Below are 20,734 nucleotides of genomic sequence, written 5' to 3' on the forward strand. Positions count from 1 at the left end.
ACATCTTTGAATCTTGGTATTAATATCCCACAATGGAGGTCACATTTGATTTTTTTCTTTCTGTCCTAATTTATCTTTTTAGTGACTTTTGAGAAGTCTTTTCATTATTTTTACCCACGAAACATTTGAACCTCACTAAATCATCAATGTGGGAACGAAGCTTTCCATTCCTCCACGGTCACTAAATTTTTACATTGAAATGCCATAAATAATTAACATTGTTCAGGAGGCCATAACTTTGAATTATCAAAAGCCATATTTAATAAATAATATTGTCTTAGAAAACCTTGATTTATTCTACTGATTTATTTTCTCTACCAGTTTTATAGAAAATAAATTATTTTTCCTTTATTTTCATAACCCTCAGCAAAGTGCCTTACTAGTGATGAACTGGTTAAAAAAAATAGTTGTTGAATTAATCAATGACTTCAGGCATGAACTAATGGAATTTCTTATTTATGATAATAGAAGGTTTATAGAATGCTAATGATTAATTAAAATGCAGTAGGGAATATTTTCAAATAATAATAAAAAAAACATTTCAGGGCAGATTTTGCATATTTTATTTTAGATTTAGCATTTTTCTTTTTTAATAACTAAAGATGAATATATTGTGGTATTTTTGAATCAAGAAACCTGGCATTTCTTCATCATTTTGAAATAAATATTATGTACAGATCAACTTAAAAGTTAACAAACATATTAAATATTGATATTCATGAAATATTCCTCTATAAGTTAAACCCAGACACACATTTATGTGTATTTAATATTTACTTTTTACTCTTAAATTGCTGCTATTTACATTTGACCTTAGAAGGCAAACTATGTCAGTAGGACATCAGCAATTAGCTCAGCAGTATTAAAGTTAGAACACTCCCATGTTTGCAAATGTCAATGTCACGAAAAAGAAAAACCCCTGTAAAATAAGTGCTTGTTCTTTACTTGTAAGTGATATGGAACAATCTGTAATTAGTTCTCAAGTTCAATCAAGGAGGGCTTCCGAGGAGGTGCACTACTACGGGATGAGTGTGGAGAGCACAGATGGAGAATGCTTCTGGAAGTCAAGCAGTAGCGTCCACGGGTTATTCAGAAAAGTTAATAGTTCCTACTCCCAAGATGCCCTCTTGCTGCAGACCCGTAATTAATGGTCCCATTGCTTTTCTCTTTCGTTGACGCCTTCCTCTTCTTCAGGGAATGCTGATTCACTCTGGCCTTTCAGGTGTTTAACCCCTGAAATGATACAAATTAATTTAAATGAAATGTGTCCTGACAGATACACTGCTTTGCTGCTAGAGATAAAGAAAATGAGTGGGAAGTATTTGCTGGGGTATATGTATTTTCTCCGGGAATCTCAACAATCTAATCCTATGCAAACTTTTTAATTCGCCAAGGAATAAAAACATATGCAGCCAAATTTCCATGAGAGGTGGCCAATCTTTTATAATTTATCTTCTCCATTAAGAGTTGCATCACAGCCTGTTAAAAACCTGTAAACCGAAAAATCTGCTCACAGGCTCTTATTGTAATCCTGGTACATCATTTTAGTTCAAATATTTCTTTTGGCATCTCTGGACTCTCTTACAATGAGAACCACTGAAACCCCTAGGAACAAAGGGGCTGCTGTTTGCCATTTCATTGTAACGTGTAAACAACAAAAGAATCATAATATTGTTATTGGGAATAGGAACATACTTATAATTATGAAACCTCTGTACTCAAAATTCTTCAGTAACTTCCCCTACCTCCTACAGAGAGAAAAAAACATTGGCATACCTTTGCCTGCTGTACAGGCTTATGTGATCTGGCCTCTCCCTACCAATTTGGCCTCATTTCTCACCAGCCCTTCCTGCTCTCGCCGTTCACAGTAATTTACTCTTTAACAATACAACCTACTCTTCCCTATTCCCTGATCAGACCAGGTTCCATCAAGCATCCATGCGTTTCTTGTTCTGTTCTCTGACAAGTGGCTTCTTCCTACTCACCCACCTGGTAATCTCCCACTCATCCTTCTGGTCTCAGCTTGCCTCCTCTGGGAAGGCTCCCTAATTCCCACGTAGAATGACCTAGATCTTTCTCATGTTTCCCCACTGCTCTTGGATCACTTGCTCTTGTACCAATCACCCAATAGAACTCACGTTGTTTATCTATCTTTCTCATTAGAACAAACTTTTTGATATCAGGATTATGTAGATTCACGTTGGGGTCCTAGACTCAGTGCCTGGCAAATAGCAGGTGCTCATTAATATTTATCACCTAAATGGTTGATAGAATTAATGAAGTAACAAACAATTTGGTATATGTTTTTGGCCATTCCACACTAATGTATATTCAGATTTTTTTCAAAATTAATTCAAAGTTGGAATATAAATCAGAAGACAACTACTACAGCCATATCAATCTACAAAAGTATCTTTATGCTAGCTGACACTCTGCATATGGGACATTTTATACAAATTTTTTATTTTAGAAAGTTGGTTTATGAGGTTTTTATAAGTACTACTGAAAAACACACCAGTTAGAACTGATAAATGAAAGGAAGTTGCTGCTCATGCTTGCTATGAAACAAAAAAACTGGGGGGGAAAGTGTGGGTTTTCATGTACTGCAGAGTGCTCTTTGGCAAAGAATGACATCCTTGGGCTTGGTGGATTATCTTGCAAAAATATTTGATCAGTTGTAATAATATTTAAATACTTTAATTTGATCCGCAAACACAGATCACTCACAATTCCTGTTGACCCAAGACTTTAGAGAGACGTTTGTTATTAACAAATGGAACTTTTTTCATATTATTGCAAATTACATGGGTAAAAAAACAGAAGTCTAAATGCTAAGGAGAAGGGAAGAGAGTTTAAAAAGCATCCAATTAATCACTGCTAGAGTCTTACATACCTGAGTCACTGACCTCACTACAACCCCATAAGATAAATACCTGGATGGTGAAATTTAGACGCTAAGAAGATAAAATTTGCTCAGGATTCTAAGGGTAATATAGTTATAAGAGAAGGTCTGACACATCATAGTCCCTCGGTGTAGGACAACTGGCTGACTAACTGACTGAGGCATAAAATTCCACTCTCAGGAGACTCCAACTTATTTTCACCTTTAGCTTTTTGGACACTGACCTAGATTTTCCTAATATCCTCTAGGACTTAACAAAGTTACAGTACCTATTAACCTGGCTCAGATGATCTCGGGATTGCCTCTAAAATATTAAAGCCCAGTCATCATTCAGCTGTCTGCCACTCTCGCTCCTGAGCTGAACTTGTCTGGACCGCTCTGGGTTTGCCTCCAAGCTCATCCCTTTCATCTGCAAGGTGACTAGCTACAGAGTAATAAAGCTGTGTTTAATATAATTTTCTTTAAATTAGGGTTTATAACTTAATGTCAACATTGATTTGTCTATCTTAGGGGGTTAAACATTTTTAAAAAAATCAGTAACCAAAGTACCCAACTTACTAAACCACTAATCAACTGTTAATTAATTTTCTATACATGAGTATAGGTCTCCTTGCTTACCCTGATCCATACTTAATTCATTTTACAATATTAATGGTCACAAAGTTATATAAGTAAGCCATTTTAAAAGTAAAACCACTCACTTGGGCAAACCTTGGAAGGGCCTTGCTTAGCTTTAGTTGAGTGTGACACTAACTGTTTCTAGGTAAAAGGTTTGGATGAGGCAAGAGTTGGTGACATCACAGAGATGTTCTGTAGAACATTTCTATAAAACCACACATGTTTTGGCTCCCAAAGCAGTTTACACTAATGGCATATTTCCACTAGATAATGGATTGTTGGTAAAATTGTTTTGAATCTTTTTTTCCTATCAGCAATATTTATTTGGTTATAGGTACAATAATGCTGAGATTAAAGTGTAAAATCTGTGAGGACTAATAAATCTTTCTCTCCACCACCCTCTTCCCATCTCCAAACACACATATACTTTGTTTTTAAATTTTCTCTAAGCCCACCATTGATATTTGAGTAATTATGGAGGTGGAGGGAAATAACTTGGTTTGGGTGTTGATGAGATTCTCAGCCTCCTCCTCTGCCGAGTGCTAATGCTCATGTAGGAAAACACCTCACCCGCACAGGGGCTGACTCTCAGCATGGGCAAAGGGCCCCTGGAGACAGCACAGACTCGGCCAGCCTTGCACCTGGCAGAAGTCAAAGGACTCCCCAAAAATCACAATGTAGGTTCTTTTCTCCATAGCAAAATGCACACATGGAAAAGGGGACCACATGTAAGAGTGGGATGTGCAATATGAATACGTGAAGGAATGAACAAAATAGAGTTTGAGGAAAGAAAGTAGATGAAGTAAAAGTTAAAGGAAAAGAAATAAGCATTGCCTCCAAACAGAACATAATACTCATGCTCTTCTCCACCCTGTAGATCAGGAGGTTAAATGTGAGTTGGATGAGGTTGTGAAGAAGTGGCTGAGTGAAGAATTATGAATAATGAATAATGAATCCATAGAAGGAGGCTTGTACTTGGCAAACCACAGGCCAATATGATTACCAATAAATTTGGAGGAGGAAAGTCAGGTTTATTACATTTGTAGATGGCACAAAACTTGGGAGATAAGATGGCATAATGAATGACAATACAAGCAGTATTCCAAAAGGGTTTAATTGCTGGAGAGATGGTCTAAGCAATTATGGTAGAGGTCAACAGGGAGTTTTGTTTTTAGAAAGATTATTTTCAATCAAAAATATAGAGAATGAGGGCAACCTAGATTGATTATAGCTAGGGGTTCCAGGTGACCACAATTTCACAATGACCCAGTAGAGTCACCTGTTTCTAGGAACAGAGCTCTTGGAGGTGTTGGCGGCATTCCTAACAGCGGAGTCAGCGGTTTAAGAGAGGGAACCACTCTCTAATCATGTGTTGGTCAGAAACTTTCTGGATCATGCTGCCTAACTCCTTTTTTAAAACTATGTTTTCATTGATTTTTTTAAGAGAGAGAAAGGAAGGGAAACAGAGAGATAGAAACATCAATGAGAGAGGAACATCATCAGTAGGCTGGCTCCTGCACGTCTCCCACTGGGGATCAAGCCTGCAACCCAGGCATGTACTCTGACCCAGAATCAAACTGTCAACCTCCTGGTTCATAGTCTGATGCTTGACCATTGTACCACACGGGCTGAGCCATGCTGCCTAATCCTTGACTCTGAATTTTAAGAGTTTCATTGAAGGAGATAATTGGGATTAAAAGTAAATTTATGGAGTTGGGGGCGGGGGGACAATGGGGCAATAAGGACACATATGTAATACTTTAATCAATAAAGAAAAAAATAAAAGTAATCTTATGAAATCACTTTTCTAGAAGAATTAAATATGAAACTAGAATGTTTAACAGAGAAAGAATTAAGAGAGGACAAAAGAAGCTGCCACTGAATTCCTAAAAGACTGGAGAAATACAATTTATTTATGTAGCTCCTGGGAGCAGAAATAGGGTCAATGGCTGAAATTTATGTGGTGAGGGCCGATTACAGCCCAATATAAAGAAAAAAATTCCTAAACTCTTGATGTTTGCCTAGCAATAAACATGTGAGCTCCCCACCAGTGTGTGTGTTCAGGTCAAAGCTACATTTTGATCTCTGAGGCAAGTTATAGAAGGAACCCCGCATTGAGTAGCAGGGTGGAGACTAGCAACTACACTGACCCTGAGATATTATTAATGCACAAAGGAGATCTTATTTTTAACTGAAAAATGAGCTCTGCTGTGAGTACTCTAAGTTACAAAAAGTAATTATAACAGCAAACGTTGCAAAAAGTAATTATAACATCAAAAGACATAACTGGCCCAAATCTCTATATTTTAAAACTAATTCACATTGGGAGTAGCACATGTAAATGGATTCATTTTTTTAAACCACATACTTTAGATCTTAGAAGTCATCTGAAAGCCCTCTAATGAATCTGTGGGTGGATTACAGAGAGCCTCTGACCCCTCTTGGAATTATATTTATAGTTATATTTGTGCCTTTTTAGGAAAAAGGGTGCATAGTTTTAAAATTGTGAATATGAATCCTAGTCTAATCCCTGCAATTTAAAGATGAAGGAAAAAATTCAGATAGCAAAATGACTTGCTTAAATTCACAGAGCAATCATTGGCTGAGTTGGGACACAAACTAGGGTCTTTAATTCCTATTGGGGGCTGTTCATCTGAGTCACCAGGACTCAATCTTCCACTGTCATTGATCTTTTTTGAAGTTAAAACCAGAAGGGAAATTTGATTCACAGGATCATGAGACCCTTCTTATTATCAAGCTCTTTCAAAGGACATTACATGGCTTATAGATTAGATGTAATGTTTCAGTCTTTGCTGTTGTCATTGTTTTGAATAGAATTCAAGAAATACAAAATTTTACCTTCCAGGAATGTTTCCAGCATAGAACCCAGTTACAAATAACGTACAGGTTACTAGAAAGAAGCAGCCTTTCTCTCTGCTGTGCTCAGATCTGGGACTAGATCTAGGCGGCACAGAAATGATATCATGATTTGGTTTGGGAGATGAGACATAATAGCCATCAAGCAATATGAGTTAATATAAAAAAGCACACCCCTCCCCACTGTGTGTTGAGCATTAGAGAGACACAACTACACATCGGATGGTGAAGTTTGTCATAGGATGATGGTGTGGGCATCAATGAAGTTAATTCATTGAAGAGATGTTATGAACCAGTAGAACAAATAATGCATTTGTAAAGTTCTGATATGGTAAAGAAGGTCTCCAACTCAGAATATAATTTGAACAGCCATTTCTTGAGCAGTGCACTGGCTAGAGTAAAGGAAAGAGCAAATCTGATTTCTATATGAGAAAACTATTTGCAAAACATGTTAGTTTTCTGAAAGCCTGCCATATACAAAAGAGTGATTCCAGTGGCCTTAGAAAAAACAGTTTTCTAACAGTTCCTTGTGTTTTGACACTTCAAATTTTATCAAAATAACCATGCTAGGTAAACTTGAGAAATATATTTAACCTCTAATATGGTACAGCAAAACTCCTCAGTAAAGCCCATCATCTCTCAGAATGAAAAAGTTCTTTACTTTTCCCAAAATGCTTTCACATATAGTTTAGTTAATCTTCTTGTCATTGATTTATAATGAATAGCTATACATTAACACACCAAGGATCACAGACTTCAAGGGTCATTGATATCATTGATATCATTCCAAAGCCAAACACATATTTTCTGAACTCACCTTAAATCGATCTCTTTCTACTTTATTTGAAGTAAACTACATATACACAGCACAATTAATCTCTGTTCTCATATGGTGACTGGTCAGTTAAGACAAACTGTAAATAAACACGCAGGGAAGCATTTTTGTATAGGTGAGTCAATGTGTAATATGCTTCTCTCTTCCTAATATATAAGAATAGGGACAGCATGTTTATTTGATGTCCATAAGTATTATATATTTTATGTATATGTTTATCTATCGTATATTTTACTAACGCCAGTGCCCAAAAGCCTTAGTGAAAGATTTAGCAGTAAATACTGAGGAGGTACACTTATATACTATTGTTAAAAGTGTGGATTCAAGTAAATCTTTGGAGAGCAATCTAGTCTCACTTATCAAAATGTAAAGTGCTCATGTCTTTATCAGTAAGTCTGAGGTTGGGGCCAGGCAAAAATTTATATAAATTTTGCGAGGATCCTGCTACTCGAGCTAGGATGAGAGTCACTTTGATAGACTGAGTGCCTCTTTTGCCCTCTACAATCAAGTGCCTCTCATACCCTCTTTTTCTTCTTAGCTAATGCATTCCCCATGGACTCAGAAGTAGAGTTAAAATTTTAAGCCTACACATAATGGAGCTAAACGGTGTTGGGCAATTTCACTTTAGAAAGAGACAGAATGGCTCCCTAGCCTGTGAGACTTGACTGCCATTGATTGGACACAATAGCATGCCTAAAATAAAGAAGGCATCAATCAGCAAAAGTCAGTGGTTAGCCTTAAAAGCACTAAAAATGAAATAATGAAAGGGGAGTTGCATTTATAGCCACTAAAGTAAATGCTGTCTGTGTTTCTTAAGTGTGTCCACAGGATGATGTCCTGTGTTAGTATGTTTGAAGGCTGTCTTCCAGGCAGGGTACTTTCTGATGGAAGCCAGAGTACCTACAGGGTACCATAGGCTGTTGCCAGTATATGCCCAGTCACATAACCAAGTGATCCAGTTTTGATTCTAAGTTCACGGAGAAATCTTCCAGCAACAGCAGAGCCTGCTGGCAAGAATAGACCCTGACTAGACATACTGATAGCTCATAGATATATCTGGGAAAAGACCATCCCAAGCAGCTGGAACAAGAATTGCAAAGGCTTTAAGTTTGGAGCATGCCTGCCATGGTCAAAGAGTAGCAGTGAGCCTGGAGTGTCAGAAATGACGTGAATGATGGAGAGGAGAAGAAGGTAAGCTTAGCGAGATGAAAGCAGGCAGGGAGGAGGAGGAGCCTGCCCAGGGAGTAGGAACTTATAAGAGTTTGGCTGTTATTGCAGGGAGCCACTGCACTGGTAGGTGTGTTTTTGTTGTTGTTTGTTTATTTTATTTTGTTTTTTAATAGAGGAACAACACAATCAGATCTATATTTACAAAGAATCACTCTGTGTCTGGGATGTTAGGAACTTAGAAGTCACCACTCTGTTATAACAAGTAAAAAAGCTTTACAAACTGGAATAAAAAAACAAACACAAACAATTCTTAGATCTGTTCGAGAAGTAAGGTCACAGGGCAAATCAATGCCACAACCTGCCAAAATATGGAGAGACAGACATGTGAATACAGGCGAACACAAGTTACTGGAGCAGAAGCTTATGTAGGAACCAGTACCAGCGTAGAAAAACCCAAAGTGTAATTGATGAATGGCTGGAGGCTCAGTGTGAACAGGCTGAGAGATTAAAAACTCTGGGTGGGGTGAGAAGTGGGGGGCCAGGAGGGGACCTCACACTTTTGTAAAATTTTACCTCTGGGAGTTCTACTAATTTCTTGCAATAAAAGTCAAAGAAAAATCTCATGCTTCTGACAGGAAAGGGGAACAGTGGGCATTTTCAAAAACGGAGAACTCTGTTCTTCTTTACGAGGTCTCTCTCCAGAGGAAATATTTTACCACAGCCTAACCTTCGGGGGTTTTATCAGAAACTAACCGACCTGGGGGAAGGCAATGCCAATTCCACTCCCCTTTGGTGTAATGTGTCACCTAATGGGGGGAGGGAGGCTGAGACGCACTAGTGAAGGTCATAGTCCAGAGGCACAAGTTCTCACAATTCTTGCATATACTGTTTTGTATTTTTGTATTTTAATTCTTTGCTTTTCCGTTTTGGGAGTTTCTATTGTTATATCTTTAAGCTCACATATTCTTTCCTGATCCATGTCCAGTCCAATAAAGATTTGAGACTGGATGTAACTATCAACTCACAGGACTAGCACTTTCCAATTAAAAAACTATTCTTTAAAAAATAATAAGAAAAGTTAAAGTTTTAATTTTAACTTTACTTATTCCTTTAATGATGCTCTTCCTTTCTTTAGGTAGATCCAAGTTTCTGATCTTTACATTTTTTCTTCTATCTAAAGAACTTCTTTCATCATTTCTGTCAGGGCAGGTCTATGAGCAACAAATTTCCTCCATTTGGGCATAGTGCGGATTCTACTTCTATAAACTGGCCTGGAAAAAAATACCACTAATGGTATTGATTCTGTATATTCACAGATCCAAATTCCTTACAAGTCAATTTTCATAACACAATCCATTTTTATAATTGGAGGCTGTGCGTTCTGGAGATTCACCAACAGTGCTGCCAGATTATAATTAGAAAGGGCCAGAAATAAAAGATATAAGGTTCTCATGAATGTTTGTTAATTTCTCAACAAGTAACATTATCTCCAGGCCTTCCTGATTCCTGATTTGTTTTTTATGAGTATTTCTTGTTTAGTCTTTGGGCAATACTCTCTACCTTCCCCTTGTTGGGGTGAAAGACTATTCTCCCACTCACCTTCTTCCAGGAACCACTCTCTCCACACTCCGAACATGGGATAACAAGGCCAGGCACACCTGACATGCTATGCCAGTCCTAATCCTTTCCCCATGATCTTGCTGTCAGAAACCAAGTCATCATGAGAGAGTTTTTAAATTATAGATAGTACAGAATATTAAAGTTGTTTGCTCTTGACCATGTCTGCTACTTAAGGAGAGAATTGGTCTGCAGGGGACTGCGGTGAGGATCAATTTGACAGGCAAAATGAATGAAATAGAAGAGATGGCAGCCTCATTTGTTTCTTTTTTTTTTTCCTGAGGCTCACTGCTGTTCTAGCAGTGTAATTTCCCTTAATAACATGAAGTAACCAAGTAAACTTTCAATAGATTTCCCTTTGCCTAAGCTAATTAGGTATGGTTTTTGACATGGGAAACCCAAAATGTCCTGAATAGTTTTTTCTCTCTGTCTTATATCTTTCTTGGAATCTCCTTTTGGGATGGGAGACAGAAAGGAAATGAAGGACAGCTGGGGTATTAATTTTTCTTTTTCTTCTTTTTGTTGTTTGTTGTCCATATCTCCAGCTTTGAATGAAACTTATGCTGAGCTGACCAGACAAAGGTGGGAAATTTTTCATTGTGTCTCAGGAGTATCTTTCAAGTTACTTCTAAACCTTAGACTCATTACTGAAATTAAAATAATAGAGAAAATCTAGGACAGTTTTTTCACATAATCATTAATTGTCTCCCTATAGACAAGGCATCCTTTGAAGGCTAAGTATCATAAACTAGCAGACCAGAGGTCAAAATTACCACCACTCATTTCATGCTCTCCTTGGTCCCGAGGCAGTAATTTTATTATTACAAAACCCTGAGCATTTATGGTTAGTTCTCGTCGTGTGGATTTTAAAATAACCATAAAGGAATTTGAGTGATTCTAAAAGAAGTGTTTTACCCAGAAGTGTCTCAACCTAGGTTTATAATTCGTCAGTTTTCTCAGGTTAAATATTTACTTCAACAATTATGGAGATGACATAACCAGATAGTGACACCAAAGACTCTAAGAAAATATAGCAAAAGTACTTTTTAAAACCCTCTAATAAATTAGCTCGTGTTTCAACCTTATCATTATTTCAATTTGGCCTGGAAAATGCAAGTAAACAGAATCTATATTCTTGATGCCATAATGGTTTTTGTTCATATATATATATTCCCACTCAATTTATCGTAACAGGCAATTCTAGGTAAAAGTGAAGTTCAGTTTAAGCATAATTTATCCCAACTGCCCCATGGGGCATCCAATCCATCTTAGAGTGCAGGACTGTTTAGAAGCCTGGTCCTCTTTCCTTCCTTTGCATCTTCATTCTATATTATCAATATTTATAGTTATCACTAGCTAACCTGAAGTGAGGCTCCCTCTACCATCCATTTTATTTTCCTGATCTTGATTCTATCATCCTGTCTAATAATAATAATACCTTATATTTTTATAGCACTTTTCAATTTTTCAAAGAAAAGAATGCATGTCATTCTATCCTTAGCATAACACGGCAAAGTCAGAAGGGTTACTTCTATGATCCACATTCCACATTTCACAATAAGGAAATGAGTCACCCAAGAAGCCTTGCTAAGTCAATATCAAAAACAGCACCAGGACTCAAAGTTCCTGAATTCCAATCTAGTTCTTCTCCCATTATGGAATTTAGTTTCTCATTCCCTTAAGGCCAAGATATCATTCTTCTAGTCACAGACTATTCCTTATTAAGGATCCTCCTTCATGCCTTGCAATATAATAGGGTGAACATTTTAACATCTTTTTCCTGAGGAATATACATTTCTTTATCACATCTCCAAAGAAAGGTTTAAGTAATGGCAATTTTAATCCAGGTATCAAGAAAGACCACCCTAGGTGGAGATGTTTCAGGAAATTAGGACTTTGCACTGTTCCTTACATCATAATATTTAGATAGGTCCCTATTCTCTGCCTATTAGTAGGACTGATTCTACTTAGAAATAAGGCAAATAGTAATTTCAAATATACTGAAATGTTTTCCTCATAAATTATGAAAATGTCCTAGGAATTCCAACATCTCCAAAACTACTTCTTGCACCAATGTCATTGCAGCATTACAAATGACCTTTGTCCTGATTTTTTCCCTAGAAATTATGATCACCAAAAGAATGTAGAGACACATTACATCTGTTGAAGAGTCGGTTACTAGAATCGAATTTTTCATGTGGTTTTTTTCCCCCAACAAAGTTATTTTAGGGAGCTTATTATGATTTCCAATTATTTTTAGATATTTATTCTTAGGATAATACTCTCTGTACACAAATAACTGTAGATTAGTGTGTGCTGAGACAGTACAGCTTGTACCTTTTTGTTATAGACCAGATACCATAATAAAAAGCCACATCCATTATATTTGACAAAAATCCAGGAATTTATTTTGTGCTTATGCAAGAATACTTTATTACTTATTATATAAAAGTAGTATGTGACCTTTGTTGGAAACCCAGTAAAGTACAAAGTGGACAATAGATCACCCATGATCCCTCTATTTAGTGAAAAATGCTGTTAACATTTTACCCCTCAGCTTTTATTCCATACATTTTTATCATGTTAGATCAGAATACAATATCTTTCTTACTTTCTCCATTTAATATTATATCACAAAATTTTCTTCTTGATATAATATGGGGAATCATTAAGAAATTTTATAAATGAATATATATTAATAGTTTTGTAGAATATTCTTGTTTGAATGTACTGTATTTTATTTACTTTTTAGGTTCCTTGAAAATTTAATTTATTTTTTAATTGAATTTATTTGGGGTGACATTGGTTAATAAAATTGTATAGGTTTCTAGGGTACAATTCTATACTACAGCATCTGCATATTGTATTGTGTTTTCAGCATCCCAAGTCAAGTCTCTTTCCATCTCTATTTATCCCCCCTTTACCTTCTTCTACCTCCCCTCACATCCTTTCCCTCTGGTAATCACTATACTGTTGTCTGTGTCTAAAAGTTCTTTCATTTTGTTTTGCTTTGCTTAATCCCTTCACCTTCTTCACCCAGTTCCCCAAAACCCTCCCCTCTGACAGCTGCCAGTCTGTTCTCTGGATCTATGAGTCAGTTTATAGTTTGTTAGTTTATTTTGTTCATTGGATTCCACATATAATTGAAATCATATGGTATTTGTATTTCTTTGGTGTATTTCACTTAGCATAATGCTCTTCAGGTAAGATTTCCTTCTCTCTCTCTTTTTTTTTATGGCAGAGGAGTATTCCATTGTGTAAATGTACCACAAATTTTTTAAGCCACTCTACTACTAATAGGGGCTGCTTCTAAATCTTGGCCATTATAAATAATGCTGCAATGTGTAGAGGGCCCCCTGGGAAGACACATGGACATTCTTTAGATTGCTGAGCCCAAGATATTTGACAGAGTCATATTAGTTGCACCCCGCCCCAGGAGTGCGGAGGTGTTGTCATTTCCTGGCTTACCTTTGTCTAGGTTCCGGAAGAGGGCTTTGAGATGTGGGAACCAGTCTACCACCAGAAAAGAGGAAATGAAATAGACCTGGGCCCTCCCAAGCTCCTTTAATCTTAAGTTTTCCAGTGAACCCCCCTTGTATATGGGAGTATAAATAAATGTGCTGTGTGGCTCAGGGAGTCGTCTGTCTCTCCAGCAGAAGAGGTCAGCGACTCACCCGGCACCCAGCTTGCATCTACTTCTGTGTCTCTTTATTTCTTTATTTCTCAATCCCTGGACGCCTCTATCAAGAACCAGTTTCATCTCTCTCTGTGCTGGCCACGGAAAAGGGAGATCCCGCTGCATCAGGCCCCCGCATATTGACGCCCAACGAGAGGCAAGAGGCAAGGGATCGCTCCTAGAAGTGTGCGCGCACCACAGACTTAGGGTAAGGAGTGGATTGTTGTAAAATTTGAATTAGCCGGGTGTAAAACGTGGGAAATCCTCAAAAATGCTTTAAACTATGCTCTGTTAAGCGTAGTCAGATTCTTGATTTCTTTCTTAAGTTTTGTTGATGAAACCTGGGAAAAGGTTAGAGAGCAGTTGTGTGAATACCATTTGCACCTCTTCTGCCTCCTGCAGTGGAAGGGTGCAAGTCTAAAAGGAACTTCTCAGCAACTGCCCATAATTCTTTATCTTAAAAAATCTTTTTCTTTCCTTAAAAAATAAAAAAATAAAAATAAAAATTGAAAAAATAAATAAGATAAAAACAGTAGATGCCAGACCATTACTGAAACTTCCCCCGAAGAAACAAGGAGGTGGGGGAAAGGCCACTTTGAGAGGCCTCATCTTCACCATCTTTATTTATTTTCCAGCTAATGACTTAAAGCTTTTACAAATTCATAAATGCATCCGGGGTTTCTGTGCACATGTAAAGGGAAAGGGCCAGTTTAAAAACGAGTGCGCATAGTTTTGAGCTGAACTTGACTTTTTGCTGTGTACAGAATAAAAACCCGAGACTGTTTTGGCCTTAAAAATGGCGAAGATGAACCGGAGAAAGAAATACAGGCCAGTTTCCCAAGACATCTAAAGTAACTCTTGAAATTTCCCGCCAGAGGCAAGTAAATAGCAGGAAGGAAATAGTCAAGTTTACATATGAATGGCTGAGAGTTTGCTTCTTGACTTCCCCAGCAGGAAAATTGTGACCATTTTGAAATTTAGAGGCTGGTCCAGGCCTATCAGCTGGGAATTTAAAAGAACTTGGAAGTTTACTAAATCAAATGATAAATTTAAATGATCTAAATGTATTGAATTCTTATAATACTGAAATGTTGATCTGAGTATGCATTGCATGAAACCTAGAGGTCAGAATTGAAGCTCTTAATTGATTATGTCTTGTATTTATTCTTAGAAATATAAAGTGTTATTGTGTTATTAGTCTAGGACATGCTAAAAATATTTGACTGGCCAGCTCTAAAAGTTTAAATTTGATATATTAAGATAATTATAAAAAAGTATTATAATCTTTAAATCATATATGAATATATATATATATTTGATGGTTTTTTTACCATGTTAAAATTTCAAGGTCTTAACAGAGATGATTCTTGGAAAGCTCCAAGGGCCCGGAGTAATACAAGAAATTTATCCTCTCTTCTTAAAGGAAATCTTTTAAAAAAAAAGATCTAATATACTTGAAATTGCATGGAAAGCCTTATCAAATAAAAATTAATAAATATACTTTAAATGTTATGAAGGTTTTGGCCCCAAAAATGGCAAAATCGAGTAACTAAATAATTGACAGCCAGTTTGAAATTGGATTGCCATGGCCTAGAGCAAAGGATATCCTTACATGATATTATTCTACAATGTCATTATAATTTTTGATATTTTACAACAGCATATACCAAACAAACTTACAAACTAATTCTTTGAATGATTGGCAGCAATTTAAAAAGGACATGAAAGGATTTAATCCCTTCCACTGTGTGGAAGGCCCCCTTGGGAAGGCAATTGAGCATTCTATATTAGCCCTTCTTGCTCTTTTTGCAAAGACGGACCCTCCCACAGCTGTTGCCTGAGTTTTCAGTTCATGCTGAGGTTGAAGCCTCGTGATGGCTGGTACCACGGATCTGTCTCTTGCACAATGGCATGAGCTGGGCCCTCCCTGGAGAAGAAACCTGGGTTCCCCAAGATATGTGATCAATGCCAGGGCCCCGCCAGCGGGTGAGGGGATCCCAAGGCAGGTGCTGGGCATAGAGGCCATAGGGGCATAGGCTACCAAGGAGACAGAACTGAACCTCACATCACCCTGCTTGGCCCCGGAGGATGGCTGGTTAGTCAAAGACGGGTAAGATTCCTCAAGGGAGGAACAACCTAAGACAGGCACAGTCGCAAGGGGCCATCAGGAGAGAATTTGGGGGTCAACAGAGGTGGGGCACAGAACCTCACCCCCCCAACATTGCAGGGGCCTGAACACTCGCCCCTTCTGAGGGAGGTCTCCTGCCCCATGGCTGCTTCACACTTCCCATGCCCAGCTCAGATCGGGACCCAGGCAACATACAGAGACTTGGCTCAGCTCAAATCAGAAAGAGACGCAGATAACAGAGAGATATGGCCCAGCTTGGATTGGGACCCAGGCAACAGAGAGTTGGCCCATGGCAGGTGCCCTATGTCTAAATCCAGCCTAAATCCAGTAATGCTCAGGGCTTTCTCAAGGATACAAATAAACCTTTCCATTAACATTTACAGGATAAACTAAGATTGTTGTTTAGAGTATTAAAATTTTAACAGTAAAACAGTCAAATTTTCAGATTAATTTAAATTGGCTAAATGAAATAATTGAATATTCAAGAAAATTTAATTGTACAAAAGGCTGTTCCTAAAGTATTAACTAAAATTTCTATTGGTAGTTCATTTCATGGTAAAATTACTTAACATGTAATGAACCTAAAAGCAGTCATATTTTTGTGCAAAAAATTAAAACTTAAAGTGATCAAGACTGCATTTTAAAAATTTTTGCAAAAGCCTCCTAATAATTAAATAAAAAAGGGGGGATAGTGGAAAAATATTATGTAAGGAAAAATATCCAGAAAAAAAAATTTTTACTTTGAAAACTAATTTTCATTTATAATACTAAGAGCAGGACACCTATGAAAAAACACACTTGGTATCAGAATAAGCCAAAGGAAAATCATTTTGGGCAAAAAAATGAAAAAGATCCCAAGTCAAATCTATAGAAAGGATTGCTTTATTAACTTTTGGTCGAGAATATATTTGTATATTTTCAGAAAACAACTCCAAGACCATGTGGATTCCTGCAGGAGAGGAGTTGACAGGTCTGCTCCAACCATGAAGACAAGAGGAGAAACAGTCCAGGGATGGAAGACGCTGATGACACCTTGCCATGCTAGCAGTCAGCAGCAGTGCGTCACTGCAGGATGCCCAGGACCAAACCAGAGACGGTCAGGCCTGCATTGCCACCGTTTGTCCACCATCCAGATATCATTGCTGACATGTACACATGAGGAACTATTGGACATTGAAATTGGGACTCAAACATTTTTCATTCTTATATGTTTATTTCTGGTCTGTAAATGCAAGATTTTTTAAAAAATTAAAAATGGGGGAGATGTAGAGGGCCCCCTGGGAAGACACATGGACATTCTTTAGATTGCTGAGCCCAAGATATTTGACAGAGTCATATTAGTTGCACCCCGCCCCAGGAGTGCGGAGGTGTTGTCATTTCCTGGCTTACCTTTGTCTAGGTTCCGGAAGAGGGCTTTGAGATGTGGGAACCAGTCTACCACCAGAAAAGAGGAAATGAAATAGACCTGGGCCCTCCCAAGCTCCTTTAATCTTAAGTTTTCCAGTGAACCCCCCTTGTATATGGGAGTATAAATAAATGTGCTGTGTGGCTCAGGGAGTCGTCTGTCTCTCCAGCAGAAGAGGTCAGCGACTCACCCGGCACCCAGCTTGCATCTACTTCTGTGTCTCTTTATTTCTTTATTTCTCAATCCCTGGACGCCTCTATCAAGAACCAGTTTCATCTCTCTCTGTGCTGGCCACGGAAAAGGGAGATCCCGCTGCATCAGGCCCCCGCATATTGACGCCCAACGAGAGGCAAGAGGCAAGGGATCGCTCCTAGAAGTGTGCGCGCACCACAGACTTAGGGTAAGGAGTGGATTGTTGTAAAATTTGAATTAGCCGGGTGTAAAACGTGGGAAATCCTCAAAAATGCTTTAAACTATGCTCTGTTAAGCGTAGTCAGATTCTTGATTTCTTTCTTAAGTTTTGTTGATGAAACCTGGGAAAAGGTTAGAGAGCAGTTGTGTGAATACCATTTGCACCTCTTCTGCCTCCTGCAGTGGAAGGGTGCAAGTCTAAAAGGAACTTCTCAGCAACTGCCCATAATTCTTTATCTTAAAAAATCTTTTTCTTTCCTTAAAAAATAAAAAAATAAAAATAAAAATTGAAAAAATAAATAAGATAAAAACAGTAGATGCCAGACCATTACTGAAACTTCCCCCGAAGAAACAAGGAGGTGGGGGAAAGGCCACTTTGAGAGGCCTCATCTTCACCATCTTTATTTATTTTCCAGCTAATGACTTAAAGCTTTTACAAATTCATAAATGCATCCGGGGTTTCTGTGCACATGTAAAGGGAAAGGGCCAGTTTAAAAACGAGTGCGCATAGTTTTGAGCTGAACTTGACTTTTTGCTGTGTACAGAATAAAAACCCGAGACTGTTTTGGCCTTAAAAATGGCGAAGATGAACCGGAGAAAGAAATACAGGCCAGTTTCCCAAGACATCTAAAGTAACTCTTGAAATTTCCCGCCAGAGGCAAGTAAATAGCAGGAAGGAAATAGTCAAGTTTACATATGAATGGCTGAGAGTTTGCTTCTTGACTTCCCCAGCAGGAAAATTGTGACCATTTTGAAATTTAGAGGCTGGTCCAGGCCTATCAGCTGGGAATTTAAAAGAACTTGGAAGTTTACTAAATCAAATGATAAATTTAAATGATCTAAATGTATTGAATTCTTATAATACTGAAATGTTGATCTGAGTATGCATTGCATGAAACCTAGAGGTCAGAATTGAAGCTCTTAATTGATTATGTCTTGTATTTATTCTTAGAAATATAAAGTGTTATTGTGTTATTAGTCTAGGACATGCTAAAAATATTTGACTGGCCAGCTCTAAAAGTTTAAATTTGATATATTAAGATAATTATAAAAAAGTATTATAATCTTTAAATCATATATGAATATATATATATATTTGATGGTTTTTTTACCATGTTAAAATTTCAAGGTCTTAACAGAGATGATTCTTGGAAAGCTCCAAGGGCCCGGAGTAATACAAGAAATTTATCCTCTCTTCTTAAAGGAAATCTTTTAAAAAAAAAGATCTAATATACTTGAAATTGCATGGAAAGCCTTATCAAATAAAAATTAATAAATATACTTTAAATGTTATGAAGGTTTTGGCCCCAAAAATGGCAAAATCGAGTAACTAAATAATTGACAGCCAGTTTGAAATTGGATTGCCATGGCCTAGAGCAAAGGATATCCTTACATGATATTATTCTACAATGTCATTATAATTTTTGATATTTTACAACAGCATATACCAAACAAACTTACAAACTAATTCTTTGAATGATTGGCAGCAATTTAAAAAGGACATGAAAGGATTTAATCCCTTCCACTGTGTGGAAGGCCCCCTTGGGAAGGCAATTGAGCATTCTATATTAGCCCTTCTTGCTCTTTTTGCAAAGACGGACCCTCCCACAGCTGTTGCCTGAGTTTTCAGTTCATGCTGAGGTTGAAGCCTCGTGATGGCTGGTACCACGGATCTGTCTCTTGCACAATGGCATGAGCTGGGCCCTCCCTGGAGAAGAAACCTGGGTTCCCCAAGATATGTGATCAATGCCAGGGCCCCGCCAGCGGGTGAGGGGATCCCAAGGCAGGTGCTGGGCATAGAGGCCATAGGGGCATAGGCTACCAAGGAGACAGAACTGAACCTCACATCACCCTGCTTGGCCCCGGAGGATGGCTGGTTAGTCAAAGACGGGTAAGATTCCTCAAGGGAGGAACAACCTAAGACAGGCACAGTCGCAAGGGGCCATCAGGAGAGAATTTGGGGGTCAACAGAGGTGGGGCACAGAACCTCACCCCCCCAACATTGCAGGGGCCTGAACACTCGCCCCTTCTGAGGGAGGTCTCCTGCCCCATGGCTGCTTCACACTTCCCATGCCCAGCTCAGATCGGGACCCAGGCAACATACAGAGACTTGGCTCAGCTCAAATCAGAAAGAGACGCAGATAACAGAGAGATATGGCCCAGCTTGGATTGGGACCCAGGCAACAGAGAGTTGGCCCATGGCAGGTGCCCTATGTCTAAATCCAGCCTAAATCCAGTAATGCTCAGGGCTTTCTCAAGGATACAAATAAACCTTTCCATTAACATTTACAGGATAAACTAAGATTGTTGTTTAGAGTATTAAAATTTTAACAGTAAAACAGTCAAATTTTCAGATTAATTTAAATTGGCTAAATGAAATAATTGAATATTCAAGAAAATTTAATTGTACAAAAGGCTGTTCCTAAAGTATTAACTAAAATTTCTATTGGTAGTTCATTTCATGGTAAAATTACTTAACATGTAATGAACCTAAAAGCAGTCATATTTTTGTGCAAAAAATTAAAACTTAAAGTGATCAAGACTGCATTTTAAAAATTTTTGCAAAAGCCTCCTAATAATTAAATAAAAAAGGGGGGATAGTGGAAAAATATTATGTAAGGAAAAATATCCAGAAAAAAAAATTTTTACTTTGAAAACTAATTTTCATTTATAATACTAAGAGCAGGACACCTATGAAAAAACACACTTGGTATCAGAATAAGCCAAAGGAAAATCATTTTGGGCAAAAAAATGAAAAAGATCCCAAGTCAAATCTATAGAAAGGATTGCTTTATTAACTTTTGGTCGAGAATATATTTGTATATTTTCAGAAAACAACTCCAAGACCATGTGGATTCCTGCAGGAGAGGAGTTGACAGGTCTGCTCCAACCATGAAGACAAGAGGAGAAACAGTCCAGGGATGGAAGACGCTGATGACACCTTGCCATGCTAGCAGTCAGCAGCAGTGCGTCACTGCAGGATGCCCAGGACCAAACCAGAGACGGTCAGGCCTGCATTGCCACCGTTTGTCCACCATCCAGATATCATTGCTGACATGTACACATGAGGAACTATTGGACATTGAAATTGGGAC

The 20,734-nt window shown here is 37.9% G+C and overlaps 1 protein-coding gene across 2 annotated transcripts in view; it reads right to left on the reverse strand.

Annotated features, from left to right (window-relative positions):
- Window positions 1-1,144: 1,144 nt before the first annotated feature.
- PPP1R1C (protein phosphatase 1 regulatory inhibitor subunit 1C) overlaps window positions 1,145-20,734 on the reverse strand; it is a gene marked incomplete at both ends in the record, with an annotated part of 109,459 nt that continues 89,869 nt past the window's right edge. For both annotated transcript variants that reach the window (XM_079781714.1, XM_079781713.1), the window contains one exon: window positions 1,145-1,233. In XM_079781714.1, coding sequence (XP_079637840.1) covers window positions 1,145-1,233 — 89 coding nt within the window. The remainder of the gene's footprint in view (window positions 1,234-20,734) is intronic.

This window comes from Cnephaeus nilssonii (assembly GCF_951640355.1).
Source record: "Cnephaeus nilssonii genome assembly, chromosome: 10".
Taxonomy (NCBI): domain Eukaryota; kingdom Metazoa; phylum Chordata; class Mammalia; order Chiroptera; family Vespertilionidae; genus Cnephaeus; species Cnephaeus nilssonii.